Source organism: Prionailurus bengalensis, chromosome X, assembly GCF_016509475.1.
Source record: "Prionailurus bengalensis isolate Pbe53 chromosome X, Fcat_Pben_1.1_paternal_pri, whole genome shotgun sequence".
Taxonomy (NCBI): Eukaryota; Metazoa; Chordata; class Mammalia; order Carnivora; family Felidae; genus Prionailurus; species Prionailurus bengalensis.
In genome coordinates this window covers 96,081,830-96,108,393 of record NC_057361.1, presented here as the reverse complement: position 1 = coordinate 96,108,393, position 26,564 = coordinate 96,081,830, and the positions used below count along the sequence as shown (strand labels likewise).

General features: G+C 41.4%; 1 protein-coding gene and 1 pseudogene across 1 annotated transcript; both read left to right on the top strand.

Moving 5' to 3' along the window:
• The first annotated feature begins 289 nt into the window (after positions 1–289).
• Positions 290–24,016, top strand: LOC122477129 (annotated as a pseudogene).
• Positions 23,867–25,807, top strand: CT83 (cancer/testis antigen 83). Its single transcript, XM_043570250.1, has 2 exons — positions 23,867–24,162; positions 25,483–25,807. Exons 1-2 carry the CDS (start codon positions 24,088–24,090, stop codon positions 25,789–25,791), a joined length of 384 nt encoding a protein of 127 aa, XP_043426185.1. The 5' UTR covers positions 23,867–24,087; the 3' UTR covers positions 25,792–25,807.
• Positions 25,808–26,564: the final 757 nt, after the last annotated feature.

Below are 26,564 nucleotides of genomic sequence, written 5' to 3'. Positions count from 1 at the left end.
AAAGCAAGAAGAAACGCCTACCAAACATACCTTCCCAGTGTTGCATGGAATCATCATTATCTGAAATACTTGAGAACAGTGGCCTCTTCAACTATAAAAAGTAACGTATGCAGTAGCTTCGTCAGCATAGCAAACTGACCTAACACCAAACTCTGTTCCGAGGACATAAAAACCCTGAATAAAAATATAGCTATTTTAATAATCATAATGGATCTTGAAAGAAAAGTTCCCAGCTGACAGAAGTATAAAAAGAACTCAAGCTCTCTGCTTCTCCCTGTACAACAGAAGCCGCATTTGCTGGAGTGGTGCCAGCTCGTCCCGAGACGCGATGGCAAAGGTTGGACTAAACCGATTTGGCCATATTGGGCACCTGGTCGCCAGGGCTGCTTTTAACTCTGGCAAAGTGGATATTCTCCCCATCAATGACCCCTTCATTGACCTCAACCACATGGTCTATATTCTCCAATATGATTCTACCCGCGGCACAGTCAAGGCTGAGAACAGGAGACTTGTCCTCAATGGAAAGCCTACCTCCATCTCCTAGCGGCTAGATCCCATCAACGTCAAATGGGGTGACGCTGGTGCTGAGTATGTGGTGGAGTCCACCGGGGTCTTCACCACCATTCAGAAGGCTGGGGCTCACTTGAAGGACGGGGCCAAGAGGGTCATCATCTCTGCCCCTTCTGTTGATGTTTGTGATGGGCCTGAACCATGAGAAGTATGACAGCTCCCTGAAGATTGTCAGCAATGCCTCCTATACCACCAAGCGCTTGGGCCCTCTGGCCAGCGTCATCCATGATGACTGTGGCATCATGGACCACAGCCCATGCCATCACTGTACCCCAGAAGACCATGGATGGCCCCTCTGGGAAACTGCTTCTGGCACCACCAAGGCTCTAGGCAAGATCATCTCTGAGCTAAATGGGAAGCTCGTTGGCATGACTTTCTGTGTCCCCACCCCCAACGTGTCAGTTGTGGATCTCACTTGCCACCCGGAGCTGCAAACATCAGCGACATCAAGAAGGTGGTGAAGCAGGCATTGGAGGGCGCCTTCAAGGGCATCCTAGGCTATCCTGAGGACCAGGTTGTCTCCTGTGACTTTCACAGTGACACCCACTCTTCCATCTTCGACACTGGGGTTTGCATTGCCTCCAATGACTACTTTGTCAAGCTCATTTCCTTGTATGACAACGAATTTTGGCTACAGGAACCAGGTGGCGAACCTGATAGTCCACAGGGCCTCCAAGGAGTCAGGGCCCCCTAGGCCACCAGCCCCCGCAAGAGCAAGAGGCAAAGAGAGTCCCTCAGCTTCTGGGGAGTCCTTGCCCCAAATCATCCCCCAACACACTGAGAATCTCCAGACCTCTACACAGTTTCCATCCCAGAGCCCCTGAAGAAGGGGAGGGAAAACTGTTTCCCGTTATGTGAAATCCCTCCCGTCTCTAGCAGATGCAAACGCAAAAATTATTTTTAGAGGTATCTTCAGAAACTAGGGAGCCAGGGACTCCTACAGGAAAAAAAAAATCCTGCCTCAATAGGAGGCAGGCATGTGTGCGTGCACACTCGAAGAGTAGACACATCATACAAATCACAGAAGTATACAACCTATCCTTTTTTAAACAATGTTTATTTATTTACTTTTGAGAGGAGGGGAAGGACAGAGAGAGAGAGGGAGAGAGACAGAGACAGAGACAGAGACAGAGAATCCCAAAGCAGGCTCTGCGATGCCAGCACAGAGCCTGACCTGGGGTTCAATCTCACGAACCCGAGATCATGACCTGAGCCGAAATCAAGAGTCTGATGCTTAACCAACTGAGCCACCCAAGCGCCCCATAGGTAACCTATCCTTAAGCAGTTCTGCATATATAGCACACAGTAAACCAGAGATAAAAGAACAATACCAAAAGAAAGAACCCTAAAAATAAATATATTTAAAATGATTAATGATATTAAAGGGAATAGAGCCACGGGGGTGGGAGTGGGGGAATAAAAAAAAAAGGCATCAGAATCATCCAATAAAAATTCTAGACATGAAAGTAAGGTCACAGAATTAAAAAACTAAGCTGATTCAGAATTTAGGTAGAAAATCTTACGGAGAGATTAAGAAACATAGAAGTGTGAATGACATATCTAACAAGCATTCCAAAGGAAGGAAGTAGGAGGTGGAGAGGAACAATAGTGAAAAAAGAGGAGAATTTAAGGAAGACATGAATACTTAGATTGAAAGAGCAAAGCTGCCATCAAGATAAATCGAATTAAAGTGACATGTTGGAGGGGCGCCTGGGTGGCTCGGTTGCTTAAGCATCCCACTCTTGATTTTGGCACAAAGCCTGCATGGGATTCTCTCTTTCTCTCTCTGTCTCTCCCTCTGCCCCTCCCCTGCTTGTGCACTCTCTCTCTCAAAATAGATAAGTAAATATTCCAAAAAATGCTTACGATCCTCTCTTTCTCTCCCTCTTCCTCTGCCCCTCCCCACTTACGTGCTCTCTCTCTCAAAAATAAATAAGTAAAGTTAAAAAAAATAAAGTGGCGTGTGGAAACAAGGGAGGAAAGCTATAGAATGACAAATGCAAAGAAAAAGACTACAAGTAATCCGAGGAAAGATCTATATTCGGCCCCCCCCCCAATAAAATGGCGATCACGCGGACAACAGATTTCATACCAACAACGCGGGCCAGAAGACAGCGAACATCTATCATCCAACAGCTAAGGGAAAATAGCTGCCTACCTAGGGCAGCTAAATATCCAAGAGTGAATGTGAAAAAAGACATTTTCAGACAAACATTGGAAGAGTTTACCACTCAGGAATGCTTACTGAAAGTGTGACCCAAGACGATACTAAAATGAGGAAAAGGCTGAACCTTGAAGGAAGTAATGGAAACGCAAAAGGCAATGATGAACGAAGAAGTGGGCATATATGTGAGTAGAGCTGAAGAGGCATTGCTTGTGGAATGTATACTACAAGGAACACTTTGGGGAAGTTTGAAAACAAGTTGGGGGAGGGGGGCGGCGCCTGGGTGGCTCTGTTGCTTAAGCTTCCCACTCTTGACCTCAGCTCAGGTCTTGATTTCCGAGACGTGAGTTCACGCCCCACATTGGGCTCCGTGCTAGGTGTGGACCCCACCGAAAACAAACAAACAACAAGCTGGGACTTCTACTTCCTGGAAGATGGAGATGTGTTTTCCCTATTCTTCCTGCTAAGTAAAACCAAAAATACTGGGCGTTATATATAAAAAACAGACGTAGAAAGACTCTGCAAGGTGGAAAAGAAGGCAAATCAACTATGGACTTTTGGGACCAAGGAATGATACATTGGTGAGTTCCCAGACAGGGAACTGTCTGAAGAAAATATATCTTCATCCCACGAATAGCAACAGGAGAAGACAAAAAAAAAAAAAAAAAAAGCAAGCAAGCTTCAACAAGACTTATCCTCTCTAGCCAAAGAACCAGGAAGGGGAGAGCTTAACAAGACAAAAACCAGTCCACTGCACTCAGACAGCACAGAAAGAGCTGTAACCTGACTCCTACCCATGAAAGAAAAGCCACAGGGGCAACTTAGACATCCACTCTCACAAAACTGCAACAAGGTTCTCTAACAGCCCCGATTATTAGGTGGTTCAGAGGAAGCCAAATTAAAAGCAGGAACTTTCATCCCCGCTGCTTGGTAATGAGCCCCACCCCCCTTGGGATCAGAGGATACCACGGGGGGGGGGGGGAAGTGACCCCCCTCCCCCACCCATGGTATCCGTGGAGACCACATGGAGAGCTGGAAGTCCATTTCTTTCCAACAGAAATGAGTTCGCCCCACTCCAAAACTCTGGTGTCAGTGGAAACCAAGCTGGGAAACTTTATTTCTCCTCCACCTTGTGGGAATGAGGCAGCTCATTCTGAGTAGTGTCAGAAAAGAAGAGAACGTAAGCAAGCAAAACCAAACAAAACATGAAGACTTCAACAAGATCCAGAGTCCCATGAGATAATATGGAAATATCCAGCTTTCAATAGACAATCATTCAAACAGATTGTCAATAGACAATCAGATCTCAAACAGAATGAGAAAAGGCAATCAGTAGATGTCAATGTCCAGACGAGAGAGATGTTAGAATTATCTGAAAGGAAAAAATTGGCATCCCCTTGAATGTATACCCACCAAAAGTACCCTTCAGGAATAAAGAGAAAATCCAGCATTCTCAGATGAAAGACAAACTAAGAGAATTTGTTGCTAAGAAACACACCCTAAAAGAATGGCCAAAGAAGTCCTCTAAACAAAAAGGAAGTGATAAAAGGGAGAACTTGGAAATGCCAAGAAAGGAGAGAGAAGGTGGCCAGCAAAAGTATGGGTAAATACAACGGGCTTTTTTTCTGAGTTTTCCAAATTACATTTGCTGGTTTAAGAAAGGTATACCACTGTCTGATGTGGTTTTAAATGTATGCAGTAGAAAGGCGTCTGGGTGGCTCAGTGGGTTAAGCGTCTGACTTCGGCTCAGGTCATGATATCACAATTTGTGAGTTCAAGCCCCACATCAAGCTCTCTGCTGTCAGCACAACGCCCGCTTCAGACCCTCTGTCCCTCTCTCTCTTTCTCTCTTCCTCTCCCTGGCTGGTGCTCTCTCTCTCTCTCTCTCACTCATAAACAAACATTAAAAACAAAAACCTAAATGTACGCGGTGGAAATATTTCAGACAACTATATTATAAAATGGGGACAGAACTGGGACATAAAGTGAGGTGAGATTTCTTTTTTATTTAAAATTTTTTTTAACATTTATTCATTTTTGAGAGTGAGAGAGACAGAGCATGAGTAGGGGAGGGGCAGAAAGAGTGGCAGACACAGAATCTGAAGCAGGCTCCAGGCTCTGAGCTGTCAGCACAGAGTACGACGTGGGGCTCGAACTCACGGACCTCAAGATCACGACCAAACTGAAGTTGGATGTTCAACTGACTGAGCCACCCAGGCACCTCAAATGAGGTGAGATTTCTACACTTCCCTCAGAATGGTAACAGAAGAGAGTACCTGGGTAGCTCAGTCAGTGAAGCATCTGACTCTTGGTTTGGGCTCAGGTCATGATCTTACAGTTCACGGGTTCGAGCTCCCCATCAGGCTGTGTGCTGGGAGCAAAGAGCCTGGTTGGGATTCTCCCTCTCCTTTTTCTGCCCCTCCCCCACTCGTGCTCACTCTCTCACTCTCCTTCTCTTAAAAAATAAATAAGTAAAAACTTCAAAATTAATAAGTAAAATGAAAAGTTTCCTTTAAAGGGGCGCCTGGGTGGCTCAGTCTGTTAAGCGTCTGACTTCGGCTCAGGTCGTATCTCGCAGTTCGTGAGTTCAAGGCCCGCATTGGGTTCTGTACCTGGAACCTGCTTGGGATTCTGTGTCTCCCTCTCTCTCTGCCCCTCCCCTGCTCGCTCTCTGTCTCTCTCTCAAAATAAATAAAAAACCATGAAAAAAAGCACAGAATGCTCTTTAAAAACCAGATTTGTAAAAATAAAAAAATAGAATTTACATTTTTTCTTAATGGATGATTCAAAGAAATCATAAAAGAAATGGTTATATATATTGTAATTGAATAATCACAAAAATACTACGCATAGGAATTTGCCATAAAGTTACAGTAATTAAATAGTGTGATATTGGCAAAATGAAGAGATTAGACTAATGAAACCGAATGAAGCCAAATGTATGTGCATGTACAATTTAGTATGTAATAGAGATGACATTAAAATTAGTTAGAAGAGTATAAGGTTTTAATAAGTTGCCTTGGTATCGGGGCGCCTGGGTGGCTCAGTCGGTTGAGTGCCTGACTTCGGCTCAGGTCATGATCTCGCGGTCCGTGAGTTCGAGCCCCGCGTCGGGCTCTGTGCTGACAGCTCAGAGCCTGGAGCCTGCTTCGGATTCTGTGTCTCCCTCGCTCTGACTCTCCCCCGTTCATGCACTGTCTCTCTCTGTTATGAAAAATAAATAAATAAACATTAAAAAAATTAAAAAAAAATAAATTGCCTTGGCATCAATGGAGTATATATAGGAAGAAAAATAAAATTGGATCTCTACATCACCTAATAATAAAAACCAATTCCAGATGGATTTAAAGACCTAAATGTGCTACATTGTATGTTAACTAGCTTGGATTTAAATAAAACCTTGGAAGAAGGAAGGAAGGAAGGAAGGAAGGAAGGAAGGAAGGAGGAAGGAAGGAAGGAAGGAAGGGAGGGAGGAAGGAAGGAAGGAAAGAAGGAAGGAAGAAAGAAGGAAGGAAGGAAGGGAGGGAGGAAGGAAGGAAGGAAGGAAGGGAGGAAGGGAGGAAGGAAGGAAGGAAAGAAGGAAGGAAGGAAGGAAGGAAGGAAGGAAGGAAAGAAGGAAGGAAGGAAGGGAGGAAGGAAGGAAAGAAGGAAGGAAGGAAGGAAGGAAGGAAGGAAGGGAGGAAGGAGGGGAGGAAGACTGAAATATGGAAAATAACAAAACTTTTAGACAAAATGTAGGAGAATATCTTTATGACTTGGAGATGTCAATGGCTTTCTAATACAAGCAACCAAAGCTAAAAGTATAAAGTAAAAGACCAAAATTTGAATATGTAATAATTTACATTTTTCTGTATGACCAAAGGCAAGGGTAAATTAGAATGTATGACTGGGAGAAGACGTTTCCAGTACATATAAGCCAAAATCACATAGGGGATCAAGAATCCATAAAGAACTCCTATGTATTTGTTTTTGGAAAAAAGCAGTGAAAAGGTGGTCAAAGAATATGGACAAATAATTCAGAGAGCAGAAATAGGAAGAATCAATAAACATACGAAAGGGTGTTCAATCTCAATAATAATCAAGAAATACAAATTTAAACAAATATCTTTCACAGCCAACAAGTTGACAAAACTCTAAATATGACAGCGTAAATTTAGGCAAGGATGTAGAAAAACAGGTTCTCTCAAATGCTGGGCAGTTGGAATGCAGTTGTTGAAACAATTCTGGAAAGAAATTTATTTACGTAATGGAATTCTATTCAACAGTAAAATAAATGAACGAGGCCAATATGGATCCATCCCTAATCAAAATGAGTAATAAAGCAAGTTACGAAAGAATTCATATATAATGGTAAAATGTTTGTAAGTTTTAAGAACCACACAACAGAGTATCAATCTTAAAAAGAAAATACGCAGTTATTGAACTGGCAAAAGTGAGTTGCTGTCCTGGGCATGCACATTAAGGCAAACCATAGTCAAGTTCAAAGAGCTAAGGAGGAGAGCTTGTTTTCATAGAGTAAAGGTGGAAGTTGAGGGGTTATTTTGAACAAAAGCTCATTGGAGGAGATGGAAAGTTCAGGGTTGTGGTGATTTCTCATTAGCTACCTTGTTGCTAGGCAAAGAGAAAATCTTTCTTCTTCCTGCTGGGTACGTAAAGAAAGTTGTGCGGAATGGTATAGGAGTGAGAAACCTTCTTTCATTGCTTCCCAACTCCATTTTGAATTAGGTTGGCTTTATTAATTTTCACATCTTTAAAAAAGACTCAAGGGGCACCTGGGTGGCTCAATGGGTTAAGGGTCCAACTTCGGCTCAGGTCATGATCTCGCGGTTCGTGGGGTTGAGCCCCGCGTAGGGCTCTGTGATGACAGCTCGGAGCCTGGAGCCTGCTTTGGATTCTGTGTCTCCCTCTCTCTCTGCCCCTCCCCTGCTCATGCTCTGCCTCTCTCTGTCTCTCAACAATAAATAAATGTTTAAAAAAAAAAAGACTCAAGCAGATATGGCAAAATCTTAGTATCTGTGAAAGTGGAGGCGCCTGGGTGGCTCAGTCGGTTAAGCGTCTGACTCTTGATGTGGCTCGGGTTGTGATCTCACAGTTCTTGGTTTCCAGCCCCTCATCGGGGTCTAGGCTGACAGCTGGGAACCTGCTTGGGTTCCTCTCTTTCTCTCTCTCTGCCCCTCCCCCGCTCACACTCTCTCAAAATAATAAACACTAAAAAAAAAAAAAAGAAACTGGGTGGTGGGTTTTCAGGGTCCAGATTATTGGAAAGAACATAAAATGTCTCCTAATCCCATCATCCAGAGTTTACCATTGTTAAGCTTGTAACACATTTCTTAGAGTCCCTCTGTTTTTCTCCCTTGGGTTCTTATTGTCTATCCTGTGTGTGTGTGTGTGTGTGTGTGTGTGTGTACCAAATCGGGATCATGAAGTTTTACCTACTAATTTCTTCATGTAACATCATATAGTAAGCATGTGGGCATTTGATATATAGACATTTCAATTCTTTCCAATTTTTTCACTACTTATTTATTCACTATTATATCACTATTATTATTCACTATTTATTTCTTATAAACAAGAAATGGTAGCCATTTCTGATGTGCATCTTTGGCCCCATCTCTGAATAGTCTAGTTTTTTAAAAAAGCTTTTATTTTAAGTGATCTCTGCACCCAACATGGGGCTCAAACTCACAACCGTGAGATCAAGAGTTACATGCTCGACCAACCTAGGGAGCCAACTAGGCACCCCTAAATAGCTTCTTAGGATAGATTTCTGGTGTGGAATTACAATTATATTAATATTTTAAGGCTTTTGATACATATTTTGCCATATTGCCTTTCAGAACATTTGGGTTAATTTGCATTCATGTCAGTAAAGTGAGTAGCCACACTCATCACTGAGGATTGGTATCTTAAAAATATTGGTCAAACGTATATACCTCATTTTAATTTTTGTTTCTTTGATTGCTAATTGGGTTGGGCATTACTATTATTACAAAATTTTGGTCAATTGTTTCTCTTCTTTTTTACGTCCGTATCAATTTTCTATCAAAATATTCATCTTTGTTCAGAGTTTCCCAGCTCTCTTTCCTTGTCGACATCTTCCCGTTCGAACATCACGTTGTTTTCAAAGTGTTTCTTTGATACATTTTTATGTAAGCAAATATCCTTTCTTTATTTTTGTTGTTCAAAACTTTCTTGGCTGTCTTATGTTTTAAAACTTCCAGATGAGTGTTAAAATCCTTTTCTCAAGTTTCAAAAATCCTATTGGGATTTTGATCTGAATTACAATAAACTTACATCTGAATTTTGGAAAACTTGGCGTGTTTATACTGTTTAGTCTTCCTATCCAGGAACATGTTATTCTTCCACGTTTACGTAAATCTTGTATCTTTCCCAGTGCAGTTTTGTAATTCTCTCCAGCCAACTTTTGATTGTTTGTTTCTGGTTATTTTGCATATGATGTTGCCATTTTAAGTGGTTTTCTGTCCCTACCATATTTTCTAACTAGTTATTAGCAATATGTGAGAAACCTCTTCAGTCTGTTCATTTCCTTTGTATTCAAGCATTTGACTAACCTCTCTCATGAGTTTTAAGAGTTTTAATGCAGAATCTTCTAGATTTTCTCCGCAGATATTTCTAACTGCATTCACTGGAATTTCTATGCCATTACTAAACAATTGTAATGATGAAGCATACTTGTCTTGTTCTTATTTTTTAGTATAAAGCCTCTAATATGTCACTGTGTTACTCCAGAAATGGGCGTTGAAATTTAGCAAATGCCCCTTTGGGCCATATATTGAGATAGTTTAGTAACTTAGTTTTCTTTTGCCCGATGGATATGACATAGTAAGAGATTTCCTGATGTTGTCACCCTGACCTTCAGGAATAAGCTGTACTTGATGATGGTATTTTCTTTTTAATACTGTCCATATTTTGTTGGCCTAGTGCTTTATGTTAGTTTTTTTTTAAGTAAATCGGTCTTTAATTTCTATGTGCTATATATCTGGTAAGATTTTGTATCAGGGTTAGATTAGCTTCAAAAATGTGTTCAGGAGACTTCTCTCTTTTACCAGAATGTGTGGTTTTTTTTTGTTTTTTTTTGTTTTTTTTTTTTTAAAAACGACTGGCTATTCCATAAAAATATGAAAAGAAAACATAAATAATGAGCCTGGGATTTGGAATATAGCTTCCCAATAGAATATAAGCTGCAAGAAGGATTTTTGTCTGTTTTGTTCATGACCGGATTTCTACTGTCTAGAATGGTCCCTGGCATAGAGTAGATATTCAGTACATGTTTGCTGAATAAATTGTAACAAACAGTATCCTCTTACCTATTATAGTATTGTTTGGAAAGTTTATTTTTTTCTGGTTTATTCTGTATTTTGCTCAATAAAGCTCTTCTAGAGTGTCACTTAACACACACACACACACACACCTCAAAAAAAACTGGTCTATTTTAGACAACTGAAGCATAGGTGTGACTAGAAAGATAGCGTGTTGTACTTAAATCCCCCGCTGATATTAAGAACAATTATCCCAAATGTCCACACTTTTCTAACACTACAAGTTATAACAGGGCTGTAAATTATTAAGTGGGCATTTCAACGTTTCGGCGATAGACACAATGAATCGTTAGTCTCAATTCGAGATAGACGTGTAGCTCATTCTCTTAGTAAAAAAGCTAAAAGCAATTTCTCTTCCAAGTCCCTTAATACTTTCCAGAACATATTACAGATCTAAAGGTCACTCACAATAAGCTCTAAATGTCACTTAAAGTAAAACGATGTCACTGAAAATTAAATACCAAATTTCAGCATCGTCGCTCAGATTATGTAAGCTTTTTATTTTGCCTATATTAGAACAACAGGGGTGGTCTAATTCTTTTAACTCAAATATGATTAATTTGCAAAACCATGACTTAGCAAAATATATTCTGGTAATTTTTATGTAGTGACTTCTGGATTACGGTGTCATAGCTCAGTGATCTGGGGGATATTTCGCAAATACCACATTCCACCTATTCATTTGACCCTGGATATTATGGTGCATTTCCAAATGAAAAAGAAGCTGTGATTGAAAAGTATAGAGCAACCAAAAAATGAAATGAATCTACAATGCCCTCTGTTGATGAAATGTGTGATTAGAAAATGCATGGTCAGAAAGGAAAAATTCAGCGTACGTTTCTTGCTTCATTTTTGTATCAGTTTAAATTAGTTTCTCTAAAGTATGTCCTAATTTCATCACATGAATGTTCTGCTTTTATAGCAGCGAGCACAGAATTATATGTATTAGTAAGGAAAAAAATCAGGGGCGCCTGGGTGCTTCAGCTGGCTCAGCGTCCAACTCTTGATTTGGGCTCAGGTCACAGTCTCACAGGTCATGAGTTCGAGCCCCGAGTCAGGCCCTCTGCTGACGGTGCAGAGCCTGCTTGGGGTTCTCTCTGCCTCTCTCTCTCTCACACACAATAAAATAAATAACTTCAAAAAATCAAAATAGTTAATGCAGTAGGTTCCAGTCACGTGGCCTTGTTCCAGGAGAACAATAGAGAAGGAAGAGCCATTTCAGAGATGGAGAGACATCCTTTGATAGCTCTTCTCCCTCTCTTTAGTAACATAATCATAAATTTTGGTTGAGTATATTGGTAGCCAACATAAATACTATATTTTTTAGCCACCTTTGCAGCTAGATTTGGCCATGTATCCACATTCTGGCCAGTAAAATGAAAGTGGCAGTAACACGTGTAACTTCTGGGAAAATGTCTTTTTTTTTTAAACGTTTATTTTTGAGAGAAGGAGAGAGAGAGAGAGAGAGACAGAGACAGAGAAAGAGAGAGAGTGAGAGCACACGCATGAGCGGGGGAGGGGCAGAAAGCGGGGGGTGGGGGGGGACAGAGGATTCAAAGCAGGTTCCACGCTGACAGTAGCTTTAGCATGGCCAGCCCAATGCGGGGCTCGAACTCACGAACCACAAAATCATGACCTGAGCCGAGGTTGGACTCTCAACGAACTGAGTCACCCAGGTGCCCCTGGGAAAATGTCTTTAAAAGAGAGGACGCGTGTCTTGCCACACCTTTTCCACCAGCCTGGTAAATCAGAGCAGTTCGGCAACCATCTGGGATCATAATGTAGAAAATATATGTTGAAGATGACAAATCAACAGAATATAAAAAACTTGGGTTCCCAAGACATTTATGAATCCCCTACTCATGCTGGACTGCCTGCCTCTTTTTTAAAATTTCTTTTTAATGTTTTTATTTATTTTTGAGACAGAGAGAGACAGAGCATGAGCAAGGGAGGGGCAGAGAGAGAGGGAGACACAGAATCCGAAACAGGCTCCGGGCTCCGAGCTGTCAGCACAGAGCCCGACGCGGGGCTCGGACTCACGGACAGTGAGATCATGACCCGAGCTGAAGGCGGACGCGTAACCGACTGTGCCACCCAGGCGCCCCTGGACTGCCTGCCTCTTAATCAACTATTTTATTTTTGCTAAGTTATTATTTTGGATCTCAGCTACACCTGAATCTAAACCTAAATGAAGGGGCGCCTGGGGGGCTCAGTGGGTTAAGCCTCTGACTTCAGCTCAGGTCATGATCTCGCGGTCCGTGAGTTCGAGCCCCACGTCGGGCTCTGGGCTGATGGCTCAGAGCCTGAAGCCTGTTTCAGATTCTGTGTCTCCCTCTCTCTCTCTCTCTGTCCCTCCCCTGCTCTCTCTCTCTCTCTCTCTCTCTCTGAAAAATAAATAGAAAAAAATCAAAAATCAAAAAATAAACCTAAATGAATAAGAAGGAATATTGGGTGAAATTTTTCAGAGACTATGACACCGTCAAGCATTATGACAACTTTGACCACATATTCAAATGCGCTTGCATTAAACTGTCACTGAATGCGTTAGAGATACATTATATAAACCTAGGGTGAATTTTATTGTCATACAATGAAAAATATTGTAATGCTTTCTGGATATGAAGTACCTTCCTCCTGTGGTCATGTTGACTCATTTGTTAAGGAGAGTCTCGCTGATAGTTCAGGTTGAAGATAGGGATTATTTTGAGAAAACTAGGGTTTCCATTCTGCACTCATATACTTTTCCTTCAAAATCAAATCAAAATGGGCTCCCATCTCCCACACACCAGGAGCTGCTATACTTTGAGCTTAAGATGTATGACATTGTTGGGGTGCCCAGGTGGCTCAGTCCGTTAAGCCTCCAACTCTTCACCGGCTCGGGTCATGATCTCATGGTTTGTGAGTTCAAGCCCCGCGTGGGGCTCTGGGCTGACAGTGTGGGGCCTGCTTGGGATTCTCTCTCTCCCTCTCTCTGCTCCTTCCCTGCTCTCTTTGTCTCTCTCTCTCTCTTTCTCAAAAAAAAAAAGTATGACATTGTTACAGAGGTAGTTAAATATGGCAGCATACCCAAGAGAAACTCCTGAGCGATGACAGAATGTCCATAGTACAACTAAAAAGGGGCAAACACTTAAATTATATAAACAATGTCTTAGTATCATTTGATATTCCCTCTGTCAATTTCACAGCTAGAGAGATAATGAATTATCTGTCATTGGACCTGACATTATATATATTATATAGATTTAACGTATATAGTAAACAGCTGCCAATATATCGCCATTTGTTAATCTTTTCTTTTTTTTTTTCAACGCTTATTTATTTTTGGGACAGAGAGAGACAGAGCATGAACAGGGGAGGGGCACAGAGAGAGGGAGACACAGAATCGGAAACAGGCTCCAGGCTCCGAGCCATCAGCCCAGAGCCCGACGCGGGGCTCGAACTCCCGGACCGCGAGATCGTGACCTGGCTGAAGTCGGACGCTTAACCGACCACCCAGGCGCCCCTTGTTAATCTTTTCAATGCAGGAACAGAAAATTCATACCATAGACTATCTAATTCGTGATTCTTCTCCATTTGGGGATAAGCAAATGAGAGGACCCCAAATCAGGAGACCTGGTTCCCAGCGAACCAATTCTGAGACCTTAAGCAAAGCAATTAAATGATACCAGCTTCCCCTGTCAATGATCGAACGAAAAATCGCATACATTCAAACACCGGCCGTGGAAACACTCACCAGGTTGCCCACAGACATTTCACAATAACATCCAAGTGGCCGAGGAATCTGGTATGTTCAAGTTTAATGTTGCATGATGTATATGTCAAGACTTGGGGATAATTGTAATAAAATTTACACGTAATGTCGTCAGTATCCTTTTTTTCCCCCTCATTCTCTCCTACTCCTTTACCCTCACACGACTCTATTAAACCTATTTTCTCATTGTACTCTCTTCCACCTGCAGAACCCCATCAAGTAACTAACGTAATCCAGGTATTACAAAATTGATGTCGAGTACATCTTAGCATAAAGTCAAGTCTCAGGAGGGAGAAGACTTTTAAGTCTTCTCTCTAAACTGCGGAGTAAACAAAAGCTTTCACAACCTCCTTCCCCACGGGTTTCAGCTCATTGGTCGGGGGATTAATCTTCTCCTATGTAAAAATGAAGTGGCAAAGGACCAGCCCATGGACTTTAAAACCACGATAAGTCGGTCAGAGAAAAATATCACATGATTTCACTCATATGTGGAATTTGAGAAACACAACAGAGGAACACAGGGCAAGGGAAGGAAAAATAAGGTAAAAACAGAGAGGGAGGCAAACCAGAAGAGACTCTTAAAGACAGAAAACAAACTGAGGGTTGCTGGAGGGGAGGCGGGTGGGGAGATGAGCTAAATGAGTGATGGGCATTAAGGAGGACACTTTTCGGGATGAGCACTGGGTGTCCTGCGTAAGCGATGAATTGCTGGGTTCTCCTCCTAAAGCCAGGACTACACTGTATGTTAGCTAACTTGAATACAAATAACATTAAAAATAAATAAATAAATAAATAAATAACCGCCTTCTGTAAGCATACGAGATAAGCCTCATTCTGATGGGAAATCAAGATCGAAACACACTTTTTTCCATCATATCCCAACAATAAGATAGCCCTCTGTAATTCCTATCTGAACCACATAGCTTTACCAAATAGAACTTATAAGACTGCACCAGGTTAGCTTGTTAATAGTAATTAACTAAGAAGCAGAGTATTGTTGTTCATTTCCTATCTTTCCCTTATCTGGAACAATGTGAGCTGCCTCTCTCTCTCTCTCTCCCTCACACACACACACACACACACACCCACAAAACCTCTCATCTCTCAACCATCCTTCTAAACCACACTTACTTGACTTGGTCCCTCCTAAAGGGTTTAATTTTTCCCATTGCACCAAGAGGCAGTTATCCCATTATTGAAACCATATATGGATAATGCATTTCTATCAACGCCAACAACCTGCCTGTGTCTAATGCCTACCATCACACTTCATAATATCAAACGTATCCTTTCTGAGATATTTTCACAAGTACTAACAGGACTAAAATATCAGTAACCTTTCGTATTTCCTAAAATCCAGCAAATCAAGAATGTTTCACATGTCACCAAGTTTCTGGTCGTCACAGCACTTAAACAATAGCCAAAAGGATGAGATCTTCATTATAAAGGAATAGCTGCTTGGAAACGCATATGTTGTACACAGTGTCAAACTGAACTCATGTTGTTAGGGACCCAGAGAAGGAATAGTCGTTAGCAAACAGAAAGACCTGGAAGGCACCTTTCTGTACTGTTTAGAATACCCTTCTTGCATCTATAAATAGGAAAAGGCACAAACAGGCAAATACAAATTTTTATTTTCATCCACAATTGTTCTCAAAGATAACAGAATAGTCAGAAACATCATTTCATAGCACAAACCAAGATTTTTTTTTGGGGGGGGGGGATTGGGGTGGATTTTCATTTATGCTAGCATAAAAAGTGAAATGCTTCCAAGGGGAGAGAAGTCATCGTATAGATATATGACCATTAAGTTCAATAAATTTGCAACAGAGACCGTTGCATAAGCACATTCCTGCCAATGGCCAAGACGTACAAATCTTGAAACGTTTGTAGCGAATATTTTGGAAACACAGTAATAATCAACAATAATTATTAGGAACTTAACTTTTTTCCCCAAATAAGGAACTTTTAAAAAGATGATTTAGTTATTTAGTTATTATTATGATTTAGTTATTTTCTGTATATTTTAATGTAATAATTTCCAGTAAAGGACTCATAAACCACCTTTATTTCTAACCCTAACATAGCATTATACGAATGTGTTTATACCTATATAAATGTATAGTTACATGATAATGCGAAACTTCTGATCTTATTTTTAAAATCTAATTAACTTTACAAGCATGTTAAATAAAACACTGTGCAAGGAATGTTGAATTTATCATCTTAATACAACTGTAATCATTTTTCTAATAAATAAATAAATTATATACATGATCTCATATGTGTTCATTCCTCTCTAACCACGATACCTAGTCTAAACTCAACCATTTATCTTTACTAGAATCAACCATTAAAACTTCTTTCTGGGGAGCCTGGGTGGCTCAGTCAGTCATGCGTCCCAACTCTTGATTTGGACTCAACGGCCATGAGATCAAGCCCCATGTCGGGCTCTGCTGGGTGTGGAGCCTGCTTGAGATTCTCTCTCTCCCTTTGCCCCTCCCCATGTTCTCTCTCTCTTCCTTTATCTCTCTCTTTCTCAAAAACAAAAACTTCTTTCCTTACATACATCTCATATTACTTATAAAATTTTAAAGTAACAATGAACATATATATTAACACTATCCAAAGACTTTCTTTATCCTATTAATTTATAGCTGTTATAGAAATAAGGAGCAAGAGCAAATGAAAAATTCTGTTTACTGACCAATGCTTTATGCACTTTTCTTGCTTAGAAATTGTTCAGAGACCGGGGCGCCTGGGTGGCTCAGTCAGTTGAGCGTCCAACTTCGGCTCAGGTCATGATCTCACGGTCGGTGAGTTCGAGCCCCGCGTCGGGCTCTGTGCTGACAGCTCAGAGCCTGGAGCCTGCTTCGGATCCTGTGTCCCCTCTCTCTCTGACCCTCCCTCGTTCATGCTCTGTCTCTCTCTGTCTCAAAAATAAATAAACATTTAAAAAAAAAAAAGAAATTGTTCAGAGAGCCAAAGAATATTTACTAATTAGCTCAATTTAATATGAATTTAAGGGCATAAAGTTCGCTAAAGACATGGAATTTATAATTTAAGCCAACGCCTTAAGTCTTGATAATTTGTGGCATCATAAAAATTCACAAGAATATGCTTTTTAAAATATACGCATCATTAGAAATTCATTTGGTTCACAACATTTTATATATTAGTAATTTAAAAGTATTTGTGGAGACAATAATACCAATTTATTTGATCTATAAAACAAAGCAGCAAATGTAAATATTTTAAACCCTCATAAATTACATTCCTGAACTATCTAGAACATCACATCTTTATTATTTTTACATAATGGTGAAATCAGGGAGAGGAGAAAAAATTGCCGTTAAACTGAAAGGAACTGACTGCGATTTGTCCAAAGTGTCATCTACTTCTTTAGAATATGACATGAACTATTTTCTGATACAATTCCAGAAAACTCTTTACTCTTGAAGTCATCCCCAAAACTGAGTGTCTCATTTTTCTGCTTATGTTTGAAGTCACCGTTAATTTTGTTCATCGGACTTACAGTTTTAGCGAGAAGAAAGGAAACTCCAGAAGCCAACGTACTCAATGGAACAAAACACATACGCTTAAATTTACATTGTGTTTGGAGGTTCTTGATTGTTTACCCCCAGATAAACATATTTCCGTAGTGTTCGCATAATGACAGAACACATTTTTGATCAATGAAACATCAGTATTTCCCAAAAGGGAAAAAGAGAAGAGGAAGAAAAAAAGAGAGAAGTGAGTGAACGCCCGCTCCAGATACGTGTAAAATTATCACAGTAAAAATCTTACAGGGTTGGGAGATGGCAAAGAGTCGGGAAACCTCAATTTGACACATACATACAAAAAAATGACCATAGCTGGTTGAAACAGTAAGTCAGAGGAGTGACAATTCTAAGTTCATACCTTAGAAAAATAGTTATTTCCTGAAGTATGGAAACAAAGGAGGTGGTTTTTAAGTTACTAACGATGAATGGAAAAGGAAAGAAAAGAAAATTTGGCATGTCATGAATAGGAGGTAACAAAATTGAAAGTTAATAATACATGTGGCATTCATTCCATTATTTGAGTTTGTTTTTGTCAGTGTCTCACAGGTGGAGAGGCTCTAGACTTTTAATTATTTCTACCGGTTGTCATATTTTAAAAGTCAATTGTTGGGGCACCTGGGTGGCTCAGTCAGTTGGGCGTCCGACTTTGGCTCAGGTCATGATCTCACAGTCCGTGAGTTCAAGCCCCGCGTCGGGCTCTGTGCGGACAGCTCAGAGCCTGGAGCCTGCTTCGGATTCTGTGTCTCCCTCTCTCTCTGCCCCTCCCCTGCTCATGCTCTGTCTCTCTCTGTCTCAAAAAAAAAAAAAAAAAATTTAAAAAAATTTTTAAAAAATTTAAAAAAATCAATTGTTAGTGCGTGATATCAACAAGACGGCGGACTAGGAAATTCCAGACTTCTACCCTCTTTTCCGCATGGAACTATCAAACAATGACAGCTTGACTAAAATAGCTTTATAGAAGCTCTATAAACCAGTGAAAGATCTATACCAACCAAGTAATTGTCCAATCAAGAAAAAAGCACGATAAAAACAGGGGGAAATTCTGCAGCCTTTTGCAGCCTTTTGGCTCACTCTTGCTTCACCCCTCCCTGGTGGGGGCATGGTTGAAAAATAGCAGACCGATTCCTGTTACAACAGGAACAGTAGAAAATTTTGGATCTCAGTCTGGAAGTCATACAAGACAATGGAGAGTATCTATCTCGGCACGTGAACACTACAGGGGGACCGCAGACCTGTCGGTGCCTGGGAGCAAGAGATTGTAAGTAGAGGAATACAGTGGAACTTCTAAGGCCTCAACGAGAAGCTAGAATGAGACAGCTTGGAAAACTGAGACATTTAAAAGCAGCTGGGAAGGGGCACCTGGGTAACATCCAACTCTTGGTTTTCGGCTCGGGTCATGATCTCACGATGATTCACGAGTTCGAGCCGTGTTAGGTTCTGCCCCTCCCCCCTCTTAAAATAAATAAATAAACGTTATAAATAAATAAACAAACTAAATAATAAATACATAATAAAAGCAGTTGGGAAATAAAAACCAAAAATTAAAAAAGCACACACACAGATCCACAAAAGAACACATGCCCAGAAAAGACCCTGAGCTGATCCTAAGACTCGGGGAGGGGGGGGGGGCCTCTAAATGGTAAAGGTCCTCTATGTCGGTCTTTAAAGATGAGAAGCGGTGGGCATTTTTCTCAAACGCCGGATTTTCCACAAGGTATCAAAAAGCATACAAAGAAACAAGAAAACATGGCCAATTCAAAGAAACAAAGTAAATCCACAGTAATCATTCCTGAAGAAGCATCTACACAAAGACTTTTAAAAAACTATCTTAACTATGTTCAAAGAGCTAAAGAGAAACATGGACAAAAACTACAGGAATGCGGGGAAAAGATATAAACAAAATGAGAATATCAACAAAGATAGAAATAATAAAGTATCAGGTTCTGAGACTGTAAAAGACAATAACTGAATTGAAAAACTTACTGGGGGGGGGGTTCAAAAAAGACTCAATGTTTATATTTTCTGAAAGAAATGAACTGTCAACTGAGAATTCCACATCCAGCAACGATGTCTGTCAATAATAAGGGACAAAAAACAAAACAAAACAAAACAAAAAACAAAAAAACGGGGCACCTGGAGGGCTCCGTCGGTTAAGCATCCAACTTTGGCTCAGGTCCTGATCTCACGGTTCGTGAGTTTGAGCCCTGACATCAGGCTTTCTGCTTTTAGCACAGAGCCCACTTCAGATTCTGTGCTCCTCGTCTCTCTGCCCCTCCCCCGGCCATGCTCTATCTCCCTCAAAAAACAAAACAAACGTGTGTTTTTTTTAAACAAAGAATAAGGCAGAAATGAAAACATATCCAAACAAAATCTGAAAGAGTTCATCACCAATAGTAACGTTAAAAAGAAATACTAAAAGGAATCCTTAAGTTGAAATAAAAGGACACTAGATGGTAACTCAAAGCCACGTGAAAATATAAAAATTTCTGGTAAAAGCAGATGCATGGGCAAATGTAAACACACACACACACACACACACACACAACAAAACAGTATTATAGCAATTTTGGTTTGTAATTCCACTTTGCTATTTTCTACAGGATTTACACAGGCACAATCGTGAAAAGTAATTATACACCTATGTAAGTGGGTATCCAACATCTAAAGATGTAATCTGTGACATCGATAACATAAAGCGGAAGCAGGAAGCAGAGTTATAAAAGAGTGAAGCTTATGTATGCAATTGAAATTAATTTTGGTATCAACTTAAGACAGATGATCATAACTTTAGGATGTTCTATGTGGTTATATATAACCACAATAAAATACCTATTGAATACCTACAAAAGGAAATAAGAAAAGAATCAAAATGTGTCGCTACAAAAAAATGAACTGAAGATAAGCCGGCAATAATGGAGAAAAGGAGGGGCAAAAAAAGCTTTAAGAGGTACAGAAAACAAAAAAAATAAAGTGCTAGAAGTAAATGCTTACACCTGTAATTACTTCAAATGTAAATACACACCCCAATCAAAAGCTATATATTGGCAGAATGGATTAAAAACAGAATCCAAGTATATGCTGCCTAAAAGGGAGCAGTTTTATTTTATTTTTTAATTTGCTTAGATGTTTATTTATTTTTGAGAGAGACAGAGACAGAATGCGAGTGACTTGGGGCAGAGAGAGAGGGAGACAGAATCCCAAGCAGGCTCCAGGCTCCGAGCCGTCAGCGCAGAGCCTGACGCGGGGCTCGAACTCACAGACCGCGAGATCACGACCTGAGCCGAAGGCGGAAGCTCGACCGACGGAGCCACCCAGGCGCCCCAAAGGTATTTCATGCAGCTAGTAATCAAAAGGGAGTGTAAAGTTAAGTTGTTGATTTAAGTCTTTTTAAAATGTATTTTAAATCTGTTTTTCTAATATTTATTTATTTTGGGGAGAGAGCAAGTGGGGAAGGGGCAGAGAGAAGGGAACAGAGCATCTGGAATGGGCTCTGCACTGACAGGCTGACAGCAGCGAGCCCGAGGCCGGGTTCGCATTCACGAGCCACAAGATCGTGAACTGAGCCACCCAGGTGCCCCTAAGTCCTTTTTTAAAAAGGAAGCACTAGGGGCGCCTGGGTGGCTCAGTCGGTTAAGCGGCCGACTTCGGCTCCGATCACGATCTCGCGGTCCGTGAGTTCGAGCCCCGTGTCGGGCTCTGTGCTGACAGCTCAGAACCTGGAGCCTGTTTCAGATTCTGTGTCTCCCTCTCTCTGACCCTCCCCTGTTCATGCTCTCTCTCTGTCTCAAAAATAAATAAACGTTAAAAAAAAAAAAAAAAAGGAAGCACTAAAGCCCATAAATTTCCTGCTCAGCACTGATTTCGCTGCATCTCGCAAACTTTGGTATGCTGTATTTTCATGTGCATTTGCACCAAGATATTTCCTAATTTCCTTTCTAATTTCGTCTTTGAGCCATTGGTTGTTTAACAGCCTGTCGTTTAATTGCCACGTGTTTGTGAATTTGCCGGTTTTCCTTCTGCTGTTAATTTCCGGCTTCACCCACTGTGGTTAGAAAAGATACTTTGTATGATTCGGTGTTTTTACATTTATTAAGACGTGTTTTGTGACCTGACATATATGGCCTATCTGAAGAATGTTTCACGTGATCTTGAGAGAAACACGCCGTCACCTATTCTTAGGAACAATAACAGAGCGAGGAAAAGAACAGACTAAATTCAATGTTGGCAGAAAGATGAAAATAATAGATATTAGAGCAGAAATGAAGGCAGTAGAGAATATCAAAATAGGGGGAAAAAACCTAAACCAAGGATTGTGGATTTGAAGAGATCTAGATGACCCTGGATTCGGTGATGACTTTTTAGATTTAACTCCAAAGGCCCTACTCATGAAAGAAAGAATTGATAAGCTGGATTTTCTTACTACTAAACATTTCTGTTCTGTGAAAGACCTTGTCAAAAAAAAGGGAAAATACAAGCCATTTGACCGGGGGCGGATATTTGCAAAAGCCGTATCTGAGGAAGGACTGTTATCTAAAACATACAAATAACCCGTGTTAATAGCAGCATTATTTACAAGGACCAAAAGGTGGAGGCGACATAGTGTCCATCAGTGGATAAATGGGTAAACAAACTGTGAAACATTCGCCAGCCTTAAATGGAAAGAAATTCTGACACATGCCCCAACATGGATGGAACTTGAGGACATTAAGTGAAATAAGCCAGGCACAACATGACGAATGTTGTGTCACTCTACTCGTCTACTCCCTCTACTCCCATGTGGTAGCTATGCTACCTCAATTTGGAGGGACAGAAGGTAAAATGGTGATTTCGAGGGGCTGGATGGAGGGGACAATAGGCAATGAGTGTTTAATGAGTATAGATTTTCAGTTGGGGAAGATGAAAAAGAGATGGTGGGGATCGAGTGTACTTACAGCCACAGAAGTGCACGCTGAAAATTGTTTAAAATGCGGGGCACGTGGGTGGCTCAGTCGGTTGAGCGTCTGACTTCGGCTCAGGTCGTGCTCTCGCGGTCTGTGAGTTCGAGCCCCGCGTCAGGCTCTGCGCTGACGGCTCGGAGCCTGGAGCCTGCTTGGGATTCTGTCTCCCTGTCTCTCTCTGCTCCTCCCCTGCTCATGCTCTTGTCTTTCTGTCTCTCAAGAATAAGTAAACATTTAAAAAAAAAAGAATTAAAAAAGTCCGTTAAAACGTGAAATTCTCTGTTTTGTATATTTTACCGCAATACAAAATGAATGAAAAAAAAATCAATGATTCGAAACAGGACTGTAATGTGCTTTATGAGAATATTTTGTAAGTGCTTCGAAGCGTTCCCTTGGATTCCAGTAGGATCAAAATTCAAAATGCTTTGGTCAGAGACAATGTTACTGGGCTACACTCCATTTCATTTGATGAAACGAAGGTGAACAGAGACCTTATTTTTGCTCGTATTCGTTTCCCCAGAATACACCACGGTGCGCACCCTTGACATGGGCGTTGAAGAAGTAAAGCTTTGAAACCATAACTGGGAAATACGTTGAAGGTGAAAAGTGTATATAGTTCCTCTCCTTCCTATCGATACGAAGATGTGAGTTACTCCCCAAGCAGCTAGGGGTTGGAGGGTGACACTCATCTTGAGACGACCCTGGCTATTGCCTTTAGCTCTGAGTGTTTCGTTCGTTGTCATCTTGTACATCTACCCGAATTTCTTGTGCATTTCCTGTCAGGTACAGTGATTTCTCTCCCTATCGGCTCGCACTAATTATCAATCGGAATATACTGTTCAATTCCTTGAGTGGGAAATATGAAATACTTGATGCTCACAAGTCAGCAAGTACGGGCAGAGGTCCTGAGGATCCGGATGAGGGCAAGCGAATGGGGGTGGTTATCTCAGGACTCAGCTCTATGGATTCAAGTCCTGCTTTCGGCTCCTGGTTCCCAACGAGTTTACTTCATGCCTGAACCTGCTTCTGCACTTCTGAAGTGGGCACAGTCAGAAAAAATTCCTGTAGCACGAAGTTATTGTAAGAATTACATGGGAAGATGTCCCCGGAATTACTTTTTAGACGGTACAGTAACACAAGGGCACATAATTAGCCCAATGTGGCTAGGGTTGGAACGACTCCTAAAATAGCAATGGGAGTGTGGCGGAGGTTTCTGGCAAAGACTTACACAGTTTGTGGGTAACTGCTTCTCACAGCACCTCCAAACCTTTCTGGACTTGCTTTTGAAATGAACGGAGTGGCTTGCAGCAAAGGCAAACCTGTCTTAAGCGAGAAAGACAAGGAGGGGCAAGCACTGTTTAAAACTCGTGTTTCGTCAGTCCGTTTGGCGTCTGTGTTTCTACCATGTTTCAGCTGCCCGCAAATCCCAAACGCCCCCGTTGCCTCTCGCGGCCCTGGCCAACAACCCGACGCAGCACCCGGGTAGGCCATGGCAGGTGCCGCCTGCTTCCGGGTTTGACGTCATCAGATTGTGACGTAGCGCCCTCGCGGAAGCGCTCAATTGTGAGGGCGGCGCGCGCCGGTTAGACTGTGTGAAGCCAAAGGCTGAGGCGACTCCCAGTTGCACCGAGCGGTGCGGGACGCTTGGCATCGTGGCCCGCGGCTTCCATACTCGGGGGGACGACTAGGGTCCCCTGCTTCCCAACTGCCAGTCTTGTGCCTCCGTGGCCTAGAGGGGAGGAGAGGCCGAAGAGAAAACATGAGCATGCTGTTGCTTCTACTGAGTTTTATCGTGTTCACTTTCCTGCTTGTCGTCTGGAAGAGCCGCTTTCAGGTAAAGTGTGTAAGAGAGATTGGAATTGGATGCAGTCAGGTGGTCGGTGGAGGGGGAGGGAGGTGTTTGTGACTAGAAAGATACTAAAACAGTAAACTAAGAGTAAGGGGAGGTCGCCTCATTCTTCTCTTCGAAGAGCCCCGGATGTTTACCCCCGCGCTTCCCTCTTCTTGACCAACCATTCGACAGCCGTGGTCTGTTGGAAAAAGCCCCAAGTCACTAAGTAACGTGGTCAGCGTTTCATCCACTTGAAAAGTAGAGCTGAAAGGGCCCACGCTCCGCCGTCGCCTCCTGTTTTAAGAATCTATTCCTTCCCTAGCTTCTACTACCCCTTAGGTTGGTTTGCGTCTTTCTCCCCTGGTTTCAGCCATCTTTATGACAGGTTTTTGGGCATTCGCAAATAATTCAGTTCAAACTGTGGGTGTCCTGGTGATATTTAAAGTCACAAATGACTTTAGGGCTTTAGGGGTCCTCTGAGATAAGGATCAGGGCCCAAGTATAAACCTACTGGACAGTCCAGGAAATGTAAGCCCAAAATACAACATTTTGATATTAAGAGGCTACTTTATACAAATTTTTTTTTCAGTCTTTGGGAAGAGCGTATTTCCAAATCAGTGTTGTTGTTCAACGGATTTTCAATCACTTAGGGGGGGCAATCAGTTCATTTTGCTACCCAAGACTAAGCATCTTATTTGATAGTTCAAGTTGACCCTTGAACAACATAGGTTTGAACTTCGTGGGTCTTTATACTCTGATTTTCTTTTGATACAGTACACTATTATAAATGTATTTCCCCTTCCTTACTATTTTCTTTTTTTGAATTTTTTTTAAAGTTTTCCGTTTATTTTTGAGAGAGCAGATGCACGCGAGCAAGTAGAGGAGGGGCAGAAAGAGAGGGGGACACAGGATCCACTGGGGGCTCTGCCCCGACAGCAGAGAGCCGGATGTGGGGCTCCAACTCACGGACCGTGAGATCATGACCTGAGCCGAAGGCAGATGCTTAACTGACTGAGTCACCCAGGCGCCCCCCCCCCCCACAATTTCTTAATAACATTTTCTTTTCTCTAGCTTACTTTATTGTAAAAATACAGTATGTAATACAGACACAAAATACGTGTTAATCGACTATGTTGTCTGTAAGGCTTCTGGTCAACAATAGGCTATTAGTAGTTAAGTTTGGGGGGAGTCACAAGTTCCATATGGGTTTTTGACTGCCCAGGGAATCAATGTCTTTAACCTCCCACTATGTTCAAACATCAGCTGTATTTGGAAATTGCTAGACTCAATAACCTACATATGTATAATTTCCTTCCCTTACAGAGCAGCGTTGGTGAAATGTCATCCAGTTCGACCTCTCTTGCACTAGTAAGAGCAACCTCTTCTACTGAGTCAACTAAGAGCAATACTGATGAGAATCTTTCAGTCGACCGCATCTCTCGTGGTATCTTAATTAATTCCCCACACACGATAGCCATGCAGAAGCGAATATTGATAAACCTCAGGATCGTGGAAGACAAGCTGGCTGAATTGGAACATTTCCTAATTATCCAGGGTTTAAATTGTACATTAGCTAACTGTAAATCCGCTGACAGGCTTAGAGAATGTAATGAGAGTGAAGGCAATCATTAAAAGCACTTTGAGTGAATTCATTTGATTATATGTATTCATACCAAATGAATTGTTGTTTAGAAGGGGAGGGGTTGGGGCGCCTGGGTGGCGCAGTCGGTTAAGCGTCCGACTTCAGCCAGGTCACGATCTCGCGGTCCGGGAGTTCGAGCCCCGCGTCAGGCTCTGGGCTGATGGCTCAGAGCCTGGAGCCTGTTTCCGATTCTGTGTCTCCCTCTCTCTCTGCCCCTCCCCCGTTCATGCTCTGTCTCTCTCTGTCCCAAAAATAAATAAACGTTGAAAAAAAAATAAATAAAATAAATAAATAAATAAAAAAAGAAGGGGAGGGGTTGCCAAGTCAGGTACAAAATCCAGACATTTATAAATTCGCTTTTACTGACATTTAAAGAATTGATTACATGTTTTATATATGTATACATCTATATATATACATATTATATAGATGTAAAAACATTATTTAACATGTATAAATGTTTATTATATATTTATATAAAATATATAAATGTTGTACTGGGCAAGGAACGAAAGCACAATAGAGAATAACAGTTCCAAAGGTTTGCTTTAAAAAAAAATAAGCTACAGTAAAAATATAGTGATTTTAATTTCATTCACGTGTGAAAAAGAGTTTTGGTGTACAATAAAATATTGCAGATGTCTTTTTGCACTAAAGAAAATGGCATCTTGGGGCGCCTGGGTGGCTCAGTGGGTTAAGCCTCGGACTTCAGCTCCGGTCATTACCTTGTGGTTCGTGAGTTCAAGCCCCGCGTCGGGTTCTG

What these genes read in the sequence shown, in the direction of transcription:
- CT83 (XM_043570250.1), top strand. Translation starts at nt 24,088, where the DNA reads ATGAGCATGCTGTTGCTTCTACTGAGTTTTATCGTGTTCACTTTCCTG. An exon ending in TCTGGAAGAGCCGCTTTCAG is followed by an intron (nt 24,163 to 25,482) that starts GTAAAGTGTGTA and finishes CTTCCCTTACAG; the next exon opens with AGCAGCGTTGGTGAAATGTC.